This window comes from Doryrhamphus excisus, linkage group LG4 (assembly GCF_037039965.1).
Source record: "Doryrhamphus excisus strain RoL-2023G ecotype Guam linkage group LG4, RoL_Dexc_Guam_v1.1, whole genome shotgun sequence".
Taxonomy (NCBI): domain Eukaryota; kingdom Metazoa; phylum Chordata; class Actinopteri; order Syngnathiformes; family Syngnathidae; genus Doryrhamphus; species Doryrhamphus excisus.
In genome coordinates this window covers 17,532,631-17,547,214 of record NC_136360.1, presented here as the reverse complement: position 1 = coordinate 17,547,214, position 14,584 = coordinate 17,532,631, and the positions used below count along the sequence as shown (strand labels likewise).

Genomic DNA, 14,584 nt, shown 5'->3' with positions numbered 1-14,584 from the left:
TATTGATATGATAGTCAAATAAGTGAGTAAGTGAATAATGATGACATCGTTTTCAGGGAGAAGCGGAACTCAGGTTGGAAAGAGAAAGAGAAGGGACTCAGGTTGGCCGCAATAAAAGGCCACTCCCAAATGTACACTATTGTACTCTCTGTACTCTATTGACATGATAGATGATGATGTGGTACAATACAATTAAAATGCACATTTTGGAGTGGCCTTTTATTGTGGCCATCCAAGGCAATAATCACTCTGTCTAATGTGTTTAAAAGTTTAGTTGCGGGGAATTTGTGCGTTTATGTTGCATGAGGCTGTGTGTCTGTGTGAATGACAGCAACGAGTGGATCCCGCTGCCATGACAGAGTTTATCGATCAGCGTGTCAACGCTGAAGGGGGGAAAAAGGTTAATCTGCCCGATGCCAGCCCCATGCCTCACCCCGTCTCTGGCCTGCCCTGCGTCCCGCCCCTGCCCGCTGCCTCTCTTATCAGGATTAGACAAGTGTACAAAAGGGTAGAGTATTCCCAGGACACACACTGACCTTCAGTAATCCCACCAACCTGCTACTCTGCTTATAATTAACATCAGAAACAAAGAGCAAAAAAAAAAAAAGGCGTAGGCTTCCTTTTCACAACGCTGCTGTAAAGTAGCAACTGAAAGCAAACAAACTCGCTTGAGTAAAATGTTCGGAATGGTCAGGAGAGCCTGGCTGACATTCGAGAGGTGCTGACTCGTCTATCCTGCCCCCCCTCAGCACAGAAGCCCAAACAAGATTGGGGAAACATGCTGAACCAAGCAGGGAGACGGCAAGCTCCACTTGCATCATCAGACTAAGCTGTGTGCACCGTGGACGCCATGCAGGCCTCAGACATCCTCTCCAAGGTCAAAATCAAATCTTGTCATGCTAGAGCCTTTTCCGGGATCATGCAATTTTGGGAAATTGTATTTTGATATCAGCCCTAAAGATAGTGTTCAGGTTTTACTAACCGCTTTACCTGACAGTTAAAAATACATAACCTTTAGGAAGTGGTTATGCTGTTGTTGTTATTTTTTTTTAAACAGAATATCACCAATTTCAGTCAACGGTAGTTTTGAGCCTTTTTATGTACTCTATATTTCACCTTAAAGGAAAACTCCACTTTTTTTTTATTTTTTTAGAATTTTGACCATCATCCACTGTTCCACTGTGATACATGAACACATCTTTCTCTTGCCTGTGTGTTCTAAAGTTATAAAAACAGGTAGAAAGAGACAGCTAAGAATGGCCGATTTACACAATCTGACCTCCAAAACTCCAACAGTGTTATTATTATTGTTATTAATAATGTTACGCTGAAGAACGTTACGTTACATGCCGGCTAGCAACAAGCCGGCTAGCAACTAGCTTCCCCAGAACATCACCAGATCACTCGCAAAAAGGTAATTCTACATACAGTAAAGTCTCGTTATATCGATATCGGTTAAAACGAATTACTACTTATTACGATACTATTTTCATTTCCCGGCAAATTTCTAGTCTTTTATGATATAATTAGTTCCGTTAGTACGATACCCGGTTATTATGATAATCCGGTTACTACGATGCCCTTTTCATCTCCCGCCAGCCAATTTGGTCTGCTTATATCGATACAAAAGCAGCTTAAATCAATCTTTGCTTAAGGATTTCAATACCAAAAAAGAACACGGCGAACGGCTGCTTCCAGTCAACTTTATTTTTCACACTTCCACCACCAGAGTGCAGCACACACAGCGGAAAACACCCATCCCTCGCGCCTACCCCTCCGGGTGGCAACACCTTCCCTATCGATAGTTCCGGGGTGAATTACAGTGAAGAAAATAAGTATTTGAACACCCTGCTATTTTGCTATTTCTCCCACTTAGAAATCATGGAGGGGTCTGAAATTTTCATCGTAGGTGCATGTCCACTGTGAGAGAGATAAACTAAAAAGAAAAATCCAGAAATCACAATGCATGATTTTTTAACAATTTATTTGTGTGATACAGCTGCAAATAAGTATTTGAACACCTGTGTATCATCTAGAATTCTGACCCTGAAAGACCTGTTAGTCTGCCCATTAGAAGTCCACCTGCACTCCATGTATCATCCTGAATCAGATGCACCTGTTTGAGGTCGTTAGCTGCATAAAGACACCTGTCCACCCCATACAATCAGTAAGACTTTAACTTGTAACATGGCGAAGACCAAAGAGCTGTCCAAAGACACCAGAGACAAAATTGTACACCTCCACAAGGCTGGAAAGGGCTACGGAGCAATTACCAAGCAGCTTGGTGAAAAAAGGTCCACTGTTGGAGCTATCATTAGAAAATGGAAGAAGCTAAACATGACGGTCAATCTCAATCGGAGTGGAGCCCCATGCAAGATATCACCTCGTGGGGTCTCAATGATTCTAAGAAAGGTGAGGAATCAGCCCAGAACTACACGACAGGACTTGGTCAATGACCTGAAAAGAGCTGGGACCACCGTTTCCAAGGTTACTGTAGGTAATACACTAAGACGTCATGATGTGAAATCATGCATGGCACGAAAGGTTCCCCTGCTTAAACCAGCACATGTCAAGGCCCGTCTTAAGTTTGCATATGACCATTTGGATGATACAGAGGAGTCATGGGAGAAAGTTTTATGGTCAGATGAGACCAAAATAGAACTTTTTGGTCATAATTCCAATAAGCGTGTTTGGAGGAAGAAGAATGAAGAGTACAATCCGAAGAACACCATCCCTACTGTGAAGCATGGGGGTGGTAGCATCATGCTTTGGGGGTGTTTTTCTGCACATGGGACAGGACGAGTGCACTGCATTAAAGAGAGGATGACTGGGGCCGTGTATTGTGAGATTTTGGGGAACAACCTCCTTCCCTCTGTCAGAGCATTGAAGATGGGTCGTGGCTGGGTCTTCCAACACGACAACGACCCGAAGCACACAGCCAGGAAAACCAAGGAGTGGCTCCGTAAGAAGCATATCAAGGTTCTAGCATGGCCCAGCCAGTCTCCAGACCTGAACCCAATCGAAAATCTTTGGAGGGAGCTCAAACTCCGTGTTTCTCAGCGACAGCCCAGAAACCTGACTGATCTAGAGAAGATCTGTGTGGAGGAGTGGGCCAAGATCCCTCCTGCAGTGTGTGCAAACCTGGTGAAAAACTACAGGAAACGTTTGACCTCTGTAATAGCAAACAAAGGCTACTGTACCAAATATTAACATTCATTTTCTCAGGTGTTCAAATACTTATTAGCAGCTGTATCACACAAATAAATTGTTAAAAAATCATGCATTGTGATTTCTGGATTTTTCTTTTTAGTTTATCTCTCTCACAGTGGACATGCACCTACGATGAAAATTTCAGACCCCTCCATGATTTCTAAGTGGGAGAAATAGCAAAATAGCAGGGTGTTCAAATACTTATTTTCTTCACTGTATGTCCCGGTAACTGGTAATCACTAAGTAAGTTTATTTTTATTTACTGTAGTACAAAATTTATTGTAGTACAAAAGCATGCTAGATACTCAATCCATGAACTCAAGGAGAAAATTACATGCCATATCAAAGATCCGCCCACTTTTAATGCAGTTCGGCGCAGGATCGGATATATGGATAGTCCGGTTATATCGGTATTTTTTCCGACTCCCGAGAATATCAATATAACGAGACTTTACTGTATTTGATCCGCCGCCCCTGCTGCTGTGTTTTGGTTTTTGGGTTTGGAAAAGTCAATGCTAGGTGTATTACCTTTTGTTGCTATGCTACATAAATGCACCCAGGAAGGAAGTTCAGGTAATGCTTGAATTGACCAAAATACGGTTAAATGCTTTACATGTTAGCATGAATGTGCCGGTTACTACCGTATTTTCTGGACTATTAGTTGCTCCAGAGTATAAGTCGCATAAGGCCAAAAATGCATAATTAGGTAGAAAAAAACATACATAAGTCGCACTGGAGTATAAGTGGCATTTTTTGCGGGTAATTTATCGTATTTTCTGGACTATAAGTCGCACTTTTTGCAGGTAATTTACCGTATTTTCTGGACTATAAGTTGCTCCGCAGTATAAGTCGCACAAGGCAAAAAATGTATCATTAGGTCGCACTGGAGTATAAGTCACATTTTTTGCGGGTAATTTACCGTATTTTCTGGACTATAAATCGCACTGGAGTATAAGTCGCATTTTTTGTAGGTCATTTACTGTATTTTCTGGACTATAAGTTGCTCCGGAGTATAAGTCGCACAAGACTAAAAATAAATCATTAGGTCGCACTGGAGTATAAGTCACATTTTTTGCGGGTAATTTACCGTATTTTCTGGACTATAAGTCGCTCCAAAGTATAAGTCGCACAAGGCCAAAAATGCATTATTAGGTAGAAAAAAACATACATAAGTCGCACTGGAGTATAAGTCACATTTTTTGCGGGTAATTTATCGTATTTTCTGGACTATAATGCGCACTGGAGTATAAGTCGCATTTTTTGCAGGTAATTTACCGTATTTTCTGGACTATAAGTTTCTCCGGAGTATAAGTTGCACAAGGCCAAAAATGAATCATTAAGTCACACTGGAGTATAACCCACATTTTTTGCGGGTAATTTACCGTATTTTCTGGAGTATAAGTCGCTCCGGAGTATAAGTCGCACAAGGCCAAAAATGCATCATTAGGTAGAAAAAAATCCCAACATATATAAGTCGCATTGGAGTATAAGTCACATTTTTTGCGGGTAATTAATTTTCCAAACTACTTGACCAAAACAGACATTAGGTCCTCTTGGAAGGCAAGTTCTAACAATAAAAGAATAGAGAACAGGCTGAATAGGTGTAAGATATGCTAACACAATGCTTATTCAGCCACACAAAAAATAAACATGAACAGAAAAGGTGTCCAGTGTTTATGTAACATAAACACTTTTTTCAATTATAAGTTGCTCTGGAGTATAAGTCGCAGGAACAGCCAACCTATGAAAAAAAAAGTGCCACTTATAGTCCGGAAAATATGGTAAATGTAAGTTAAATTGCTTGTATATTTCTTAGCTACCCTTTTGAATGTTAAGTTTCTGTGTGATGACTTCAGTGGGTTGACAAGCTTGTTGTGAGGATTCAACCTGTTCTTGTAAACTTAATGGCAGAGCACATATAGGGTGCATATATACCGTATTTTCTGGACTATAAGTCGCTCCGGAGTATAAGTCGTACAAGGACAAAAATGCATAATTAGGTAGAAAAAAACATACATAAGTCACACTGGAGTATAAGTCGCACTTTTTGCGGGTAATTTATTTTCCAAACTACTTGACCAAAACAGACATTACGTCCTCTTGGAAGGCTCGATATGGCTAAGATATGCTAACACAATGCTTATTCAGCTAACAAAAAATAAACATAAACAGAAAAGGTGTCCAGTGTTTATGTAACATAAACACTTTTTTCATTTATAAGTTGCTCTGGAGTATAAGTCGCAGGAACAGCCAACCTATGAAAAAAAGTGCCACTTATAGTCCGGAAAATGCAACCCCCTAATTAGTCTGTGGATCGGGTCCTGGATTCGGTGGACTTGAGAAAACAAACTCTACTAGCTGAGCAAATGGGCTAGAACTAGAACACCATATATCCTGTGATTAATTGGCGACCAGTCCAGAGGTTTAGTCCGCCTCCTGCCCAAAGTCAGCTGGGATAGGCTCTAGCGCCCCACGACACTGACCAGGATGAACGGATTAAGTATAAAGAGCCACGTGAAACAAGCACAAGGTGCCATTTTTGTGTGTTTGCACACTCACCGGGTCTTGGTTCATCTGCACTATCAGCTGTTTGACAGCGTGCAGCGTGGGGTGGGCCCATGGAGAGGGGTCCTGCCAGTGGCGATTGAGGTCGAAGCCCATCAGGGAACATCTGTGAGCAAAGATACACACAGCAGCATGAGCCTCACATCTATTAAGAGTAAACCATAAGCAGGCAGAATAGTGAAATACGACCAAGGTCCCATGTGATGCTAGTTTTTAACAATTTTAAACCAACACATTAGCATGTGCTAGCCAAACGTTTGCCTTGATGCTGGAATTTGGTAATGGTAATTTCATTTTAATTTCATTTTAATTTCATTTGAACATGCACCAGATTACAATTGAGTGCATCCCAGCATTAGAAGTGAATTACCCAAGGTCTTCTTGCAGGGTGTGTGGTCTCCTAAAGCAAATAACTTGTAGTGAATAATAATAATAGTAATAATAAATAAGATGTGGCTGTAGGCAACCTCCTCTTGTTCTTTTTAACTTATCATCCAGCAGCTTCATTAGCGCCGCATGTGCTTTAAAATGTTGGTACTCATGCGAAAGTTACATTTGTTGTACCATTGCACAGGCTTGACTCAGGTTGGCCACAGTAAAAGGCCACTCCCAAATGTACACTTTGGCTCTATTGACATGATAGATAGTCAAATCAGTGAGTAAATGATGTGATACAATGCAGTTAAAAAGCACATTTCGGAGTGGCCTTTTATTGTGGCCACCCAAGGCAATAATCACACTTTGGCTCTATTGACATGATAGATATCAATTACCCAAGGTCTTGTTGCAGGGTGTGTGGTCTCCTAAAGAAAATAACTGCTTCTAATTGTATAAAATATGGCTATAGGCAACCTCTTCATGTTCTTTTTAACTTATTATCCAGCTGCTTCATTAGCTCAGCACACGCTTTAAAATGTTGCTACTCATGCGAAAGTCATGCATGTTACATTTGCTGTACCGTTGCGCAGGCGTGACTCAGGTTGGCCGCAGTAAAAGGCCACTCCCAAATGTACACTTTGGCTCTATTGACATGATAGATAGTCAAATCAGTGAGTAAATGATGTGATATAATACTGTTAAAAAGCACATTTCGGAGTGGCCTTTTACTGTGGCCACCCAAGGCAATGGTAATGGTTTAATTTCATTTGAACATGCATCAGATTACAATTGAGTGCATCCCATAATCAGTTCCCAGTTCCACATGTCCAAAAGGAGTAGGAAGAAGCAAAGCTTATTAAATCCTACCCCTCCATCTGGTACTTTTACAATCAGTAACTGTTACATTTGTTCACTTCCTGCTTTCCTAATATAATTTTTTAATTTTTTAATTTTTTGTCATGTACCGAAGTACAAGGTGATATTTAGACAGTTTAAAAGTGCTTTTAAAAAGTCCTACTGGGAAAACGGCAAATTCCAAGAAGAGCGAATGTGTACTTTATTCACTTCTTGTCCATTAAGGACGTTAGCAAGACTAGCATAGCGACTGTGCTAACATTACACTCACATTGTAATAGTGGCCTCATGCTGTTAGCCTAATTCCTGAAGAAAAACAATGAAACTATCAAATTTACAGCTATATAGCTGGCAGAGCAGAACATTTTTTAAGATGTGTAGCAAAGCCTGTTTTTAAACATTTTTTTACAAAGTAATGGTAATGGTTTAATTTCATTTGAACATGCATCAGATTACAATTGAGTGCATCCCATAATCAGTTCCCAGTTCCACATGTCCAAAAGGAGTAGGAAGAAGCAAAGCTTATTAAATCCTACCCCTCCATCTGGTACTTTTACAATCAGTAACTGTTACATTTGTTCACTTCCTGCTTTCCTAATATAGTTTAACTTTATTTTATTTTATTAAATTGAATTAAATTTTTGTTTTTTTAAATTTTATTACATTTTTTATTGTATTTTTTTTATTTTTAATTTGTTTTATTTTTTGTCACATACCGAAGTAGGAGGTGATATGAGCATCCAATGCCATAATGGGTACTGTAGTAAGTGTCAATATAGTGATATATATAGCACATCAAGACTGGTTCAAGACTCTTCATCCTTGTATTTAGCAAACTCAGGTTGGCCGCAATAAAAGGCCACTCCCAAATGTACACTTCGGCTCTATTGACATGATAGATAGTCAAATCGGTGAGTAAATGATGTGATACAATGCAGTTAAAAAACACATTTGGGAGTGGCCTTTTATTGTGGCCACCCAAGACAATAATCACACTTTGGCTCTATTGACATCAGAGATAGTCAAATCAGTGAGTAAGTGAATAATGACTACATCTATTTCACGTAGAAGCGGGTTGCTTGTGTACTTTTCAGACCCCCCCCCCCCGAAGAGATCATATTCTGAGATCATATTTCTCCTCTCTTGTAGAGAAGTATTGGATGACATTTTTAGCTAATTGCTTATTTTTAGCCTTATGCATTATTTTAGCTGTTTGAAGATGAACTATATCAGCAAGTTGAAGTATTTGTCATTTTAGAAATAAGGAGTTAGTATGTTCTCTGTAGGCGGCATTATGAATTATCCTTACTGGCCTTTTTTGCAGTAGTGGCATTACATTGCATTAACAGGGGACATTTAAGCCAAGATATACTATAGGTGACAATTCACATCCAAAATGAATCTAAAGGTAATTTAAACACCAGGACTAAGCTCCTCCTACATTACACAAACGCTGCTATTGCAACATCGACGCCCGATCTCCATCCATGATGGGATGTATTTATGGATGCGCTCTGATCTGCCCTTGTTTGTTGTCATCTTGTATCGTGTGTGTAAGCGTTGACATTTACGGAAGCTGTTAGCCACACAGGAGTTAGTGATACTGCAGAGCCAAAATGAGCGAAGCAGCCAGCCGTGGACAAAATACTCATTCCAGGTTAACTGCCATTGATTCTTTGCTCTGCGTGCATCCATCGCAGTCCACTCGGCACCGCAATCTGCGGAGGATGCTCCTTCGACTGGTCGGCCGGTGCATTAGCGAAGGGGCCTGAATGTGTGATTGGTGAGGTGTGGACTATCACTTGTCACTTTCTGTCAATATGCTTATCACCGCTCTCTTTGGAAGCGAGCTCATGAAAAAAAAAAAAAGTCCCTGCGGCCGTCAGCAATCAAACACGGTGACATATTACCACCGTAAATGTTTATGGAAGCAGTACATGGCTGCTGCCACTAGATGTCACTCACAAACGCAGCGGTTGCCACTTGTGATGCGTATCTCAGCGTGCATTAGTATTCCTGTGAATACTAAAACTACACAAAGTTGAATGAGACAAAACAAGTGCATTTTTACATTAAAACTCATGTAAATATGAAAATATTTTTTGGCATGGTGAAACAAAAATAAAATAAAAAATTATAAAATTAAATAAAATAAAATAAATTGAGTTCATGCTAAAATGAGTGCATTTTTACATTAAAAATCGTGTAAATGTGAAAATATTGTATGTGTGGCACGGTGTACTAAACTAAACTACACTAAATTAAACTACACTAAACTACACTAAACTACACTAAACTACACTAAAATAAAATAAAATGAGTTTATGCTAAAATGAGTACATTTTTACATTAAAAATCGTGTAAATATGAAAATATTTTATGTGTGGCATGGTGAACTAAACTACACTAAACTAAACTAAACTAAACTAAACTAAACTAAACTAAACTAAACTAAACTAAACTAAACTAAACTAAACTAAAATAAAATAAAATAAAATAAAATAAAATAAAATGAGTTCATGCAAAAATGAGTGCATTTTTACATTAAAAATCATGTAAATATGAAAAGATTTTATGTGTGGCACGGTGAACTAAACAAACTAAACTACACTAAACTACACTAAACTACACTAAACTAAACTAAACTAAACTAAACTAAACTAAACTAAACTAAACTAAACCAAAATAAAATAAAATGAGTTTATTCTAAAATGAGTGAATTTTTACATTAAAAATCATGTAAATATGAAAAGATTTTATGTGTGGCACGGTGAACTAAACTAAACTAAACTAAACTAAACTAAACTAAACTAAACTAAACTAAACTAAACTAAACTAAACTAAACTAAAATTAAATAAAATTAAATAAAATAAAATGAGTTCATGCTAAAATGAGTGCATTTTTACATTAAAAATCGTGTAAATATGAAAAGATTTTATGTGTGGCACGGTGAACTAAACTAAACTAAGATTACCACCGTAAATGTTTATGGAAGCAGTACACGGCTGCTGCCTCTAGGTGTCACTCACAAACGCAGCGGTTGCCACTTGTGATGCGTATCTCAGCGTGCATTAGTATTCCTGTGGCCGTGCACATTAAGTAAAAGGCAATTATGAAGAAAAGGAAGAGGAGTGAATAGACAGGAGAAGGATGCCCACCGAGCTGCTGCGATGGTGTTAAAAAGACGATCGACTGGCAAAGAGAACAACCCCGCGGTCGCACAGTATTTGAACAAATGCACTGCTGCCACTTCTATGAATTTATTAAGCATCCTAAAGGTGGAGTCCAGAGGATATTACCTCCAGTAGCAGGAAATAAAAGCAGCTGTATTTAATTTGCGGATGCATTGAAATTAGGAATTATTGCGTGTGTGTGAGTTATTTTGCTTTGTGTTGTGTTTGTGTGTACAGGAGGTCCTCGGTCTACATCTGATTTCCGTTCCTTTTATACCTAAATGAACACCCAGGTCACTTCCACGGCACAGAGACCGCATGAAGGACATATAAAATACAGTAATATAAGAAATAGGCTCGGTTGCACAGCGGTTGAGTGGTTAGCACACAGGCCTCACAGCTAGGAGACCCAAGTTCAATTCCAACAATTGCATGTTCTTCCTGTGCATGCGTGGGTTTTCTCCGGGTACTCCGGTTTCCTCCCACATTCCAAAAACATGCTAGGTTAATTAGCGACTCCAAATTGTCCATAGGTATGAATGTGAGTGAATGTGACTGCCCTGATGGTTACAGTAAAAATGTAACACTGTAACATAAACCACACAACACGAAAAATGGTAAACACAAAACATCGTAAAAGCCGTAACACAGAAAGTCGTAACATTGAGGACTGCCCGGATTGTTACGGTGAAATTTAACACTGTAGCATAAACCAACACAACATGAAACATGGTAAACACAAAACATCGTAAAGGATGTAACACAGAACGTCGTAACATCGAGAACAGCACTGATGGTTATGGTGAAATGTAACACTGTAACATAAACCGCACAACATGAAACACGGTAAACACAAAACATCGTAAAAGCCGTAACACAGAACGTCGTAACATCAAGGACTGCCCGGATTGTTACGGTGAAATGTAACACTGTAGCATAAACCAACACAACACGAACATGGTAAACACAAAACATCGTAAAGGCCGTAGCACGGATTGTCGTAACATCGAGGACTGTCCTGATGGTTACGGTAAAATGTAACACTGTAACATAAACCACACAACACAAAAAATGGTAAACACAAAACATCGCAAAAGCCGTAACACAGAAAGTCGTAACATTGAGGACTGCCCGGATTGTTACGGTGAAATTTAACACTGTAGCATAAACCAACACAACATGAAACATGGTAAACACAAAACATCGTAAAGGATGTAACACAGAACGTCGTAACACCGAGAACAGCACTGATGGTTATGGTGAAATGTAACACTGTAACATAAACCGCACAACATGAAACACGGTAAACACAAAACATCGTAAAAGCCGTAACACAGAACGTCGTAACATCGAGGACTGCCCGGATTGTTACAATGAAATGTAACACTGTAGCATAAACCAACACAACATGAAACATGGTAAACACAAAACATCGTAAAGGATGTAACACAGAACGTCGTAACATCGAGAACAGCACTGATGGTTATGGTGAAATGTAACACTGTAACATAAACCGCACAACATGAAACATGGTAAACACAAAACATCGTAAAAGCCGTAACATGGAACGTCGTAACATCGAGGACTGCCCGGATTGTTACGGTAAAATGTAACACTGTAGCATAAACCAACACAACATGAAACATGGTAAACACAAAACATCATAAAGGATGTAACACGGAACGTCGTAACATCGAGAACTGCACTGATGGTTATGGTGAAATGTAACACTGTAACATAAACTGCACAACATGAAACACGGTAAACACAAAACATCGTAAAAGCCGTAACACAGAACATCGTAACATCGAGGACTGCCCGGATTGTTACAATGAAATGTAACACTGTAGCATAAACCAACACAACATGAAACATGGTAAACACAAAACATCGTAAAGGATGTAACACGAAACGTCGTAACATTGAGGACTGCCCGGATTGTTACGGTGAAATGTAACACTGTAGCATAAACCAACACAACATGAAACATGGTAAACACAAAACATCGTAAAGGATGTAACACGGAACGTCGTGACATCGAGAACTGCACTGATGGTTATGGTGAAATGTAACACTGTAACATAAACCGCACAACATGAAACACGGTAAACACAAAACATCGTAAAAGCCGTAACACAGAACGTCGTAACATCAAGGACTGCCCAGATTGTTACGGTGAAATGTAACACTGTAGCATAAACCAACACAACACAAACATGGTAAACACAAAACATCGTAAAGGCCGTAGCACGGATTGTCGTAACATCGAGGACTGTCCTGATGGTTACGGTAAAATGTAACACTGTAACATAAACCACACAACACGAAACATGGTAAACACAAAACATCGTGAAGGCCGTAACACGGAACGTCGTAACATCGAGGACTGCCCGGATTGTTACAATGAAATGTAACACTGTAGCATAAACCAACACAACATGAAACATGGTAAACACAAAACATCATAAAGGATGTAACACGGAACGTCGTGACATCGAGAACTGCACTGATGGTTATGGTGAAATGTAACACTGTAACATAAACCAACACAACATGAAACATGGTAAACACAAAACATTGTAAAGGTCGTAACACGCAATGTTGTAACATCGGGCGCTGCCCTGATGGTTACGATAAAATGTAACACTGTAACAAACCATACAACACGAAACATGGTAAACACAAAACCCAGTCAAATGAAAAGTCTGATACGAAACGTCATAAAACAAAGTGTAGGATACCTGTAGTTGCCCAGATAAACACCGTCAGGATTCAGCATGGGGACGATTTTGAAGATCACATAATCTCTTAGGATCTGAGCTACAGGATGCTGGCTCACCAGGAAGTCAATCACACCTATCAAAACACACACACACACACAGTGAAATGGACTGGCAATGAAAGCCAAAGACAGGCTCGTCTAGCGGTTAATTGAGTTTGGTGAAACAAAAAAGAGAGTGAAGGACACCGAGGGGGCATCGTCAGAATTAGGCAGTGATGGGAGTCTAAATCGATACAAATGCTATGGAGGAGACAGCACTGGAAAAAAAAACCCACCCAAGCAAGATGGAGGCCAACTTACTGGAGGTCCAGTCAGTTAGAAAGTGGGTGGGACCCGCGAGGAGACAACCTGCCCACTCACATCCGTCTGGAGCCGGAGCAAAAAGTCATAACAATCCTGCTCAAATTGTCTTTTAGATTGTTGAAGAGCACAAAGAGAATTTCCCAACGGTGCGAGGAGGCGTGTCTCAGCTTCTTTTATTAGTTGAGAGTATAGAACACGGGAGCAAAGACAATGCATCACTTCTCCATCATATGGAGCCATATTATACACTCACACACGTTCTTACACCTGCTTCCTCTCCAAGGTGTCTTGTATAGTACGGCAGAAATATGAAGAAAATATGAAGGACACTGAACTGCAATTATGGGGAAAAACATCTATTTTGTGCGAGCTTATGAGCAAAAAAACTACACAAAGTTGAATTAGACAAAATGAGTGCATTTTTACATTAAAAATCGTGTAAATATGAAAATATGTTATGTGAGGCACGGTGAACTAAACTAAACTACACTAAACTAAACTACACTAAACTAAAATAAACTAAAATAAACAAAAATAAAATAAAATACAATAAAAGGAGTTTATGCTAAAATGAGTGCATTTTTATATTAAAAATCGTGTAAATATGAAAATATTTTATGTGTGGCACGGTGAACTAAACTAAACTACACTAAACTACACTAAACTAAAATAAACTAAAATTAACTAAAATTAACTAAAATAAACTGAAATAAACTTAACTATAATAAAATAAAATAAAATGAGTTTATGCTAAAATGAGTGCATTTTTACATTAAAAATCATGTAAATATGAAAATATTTTATGTGTGGCACGGTGAACTAAACTAAACTACACTAAACTAAGCTACACTAAACTAAAATTAACTAAAATAAACTAAACTAAACTAAAATAAATAAAACAAGTTTATGCTAAAATGAGTGCATTTTTACATTAAAAATCATGTAAATATGAAAATATTTTGTGTGGCATGGTGAACTAAACTAAACTAAACTAAACTAAACTAAACTAAACTAAACTAAACTAAACTAAACTAAACTAAACTAAACTAAACTAAACTAAACTAAACTAAAATAAAATAAAATAAAATAAAATAAAACTACATATTTAATATATATTACTCCTCCACCAAAAACAGGTGCATATTTTGTGATCTGGGGAACTGAAAACTGAATTAATCTTGCCTTTAAACATAACTCCCATAACCCAAATAGATTTTTCTTTATTTTTCTCAAGCTGCTGCACCTCCCTTGAAGCATTTACACTTTGAAATAGTATATTATATATATTATATAGTAATACTGTACTTTGTAATCTTC

At 38.6% G+C, this 14,584-nt stretch overlaps 1 protein-coding gene across 1 annotated transcript in view; it reads right to left on the bottom strand.

Annotated features, from left to right (window-relative positions):
* Positions 1-14,584, bottom strand: part of agbl4 (AGBL carboxypeptidase 4) — a 388,105-nt gene that overhangs the window by 35,367 nt on the left and 338,154 nt on the right. Inside the window, exons 8-9 of the mRNA XM_058073430.2 lie at positions 12,924-13,038; positions 5,770-5,881 (exon numbers count right to left, since the gene is read on the bottom strand). Coding sequence (XP_057929413.2) covers positions 5,770-5,881; positions 12,924-13,038 — 227 coding nt within the window. The remainder of the gene's footprint in view (positions 1-5,769; positions 5,882-12,923; positions 13,039-14,584) is intronic.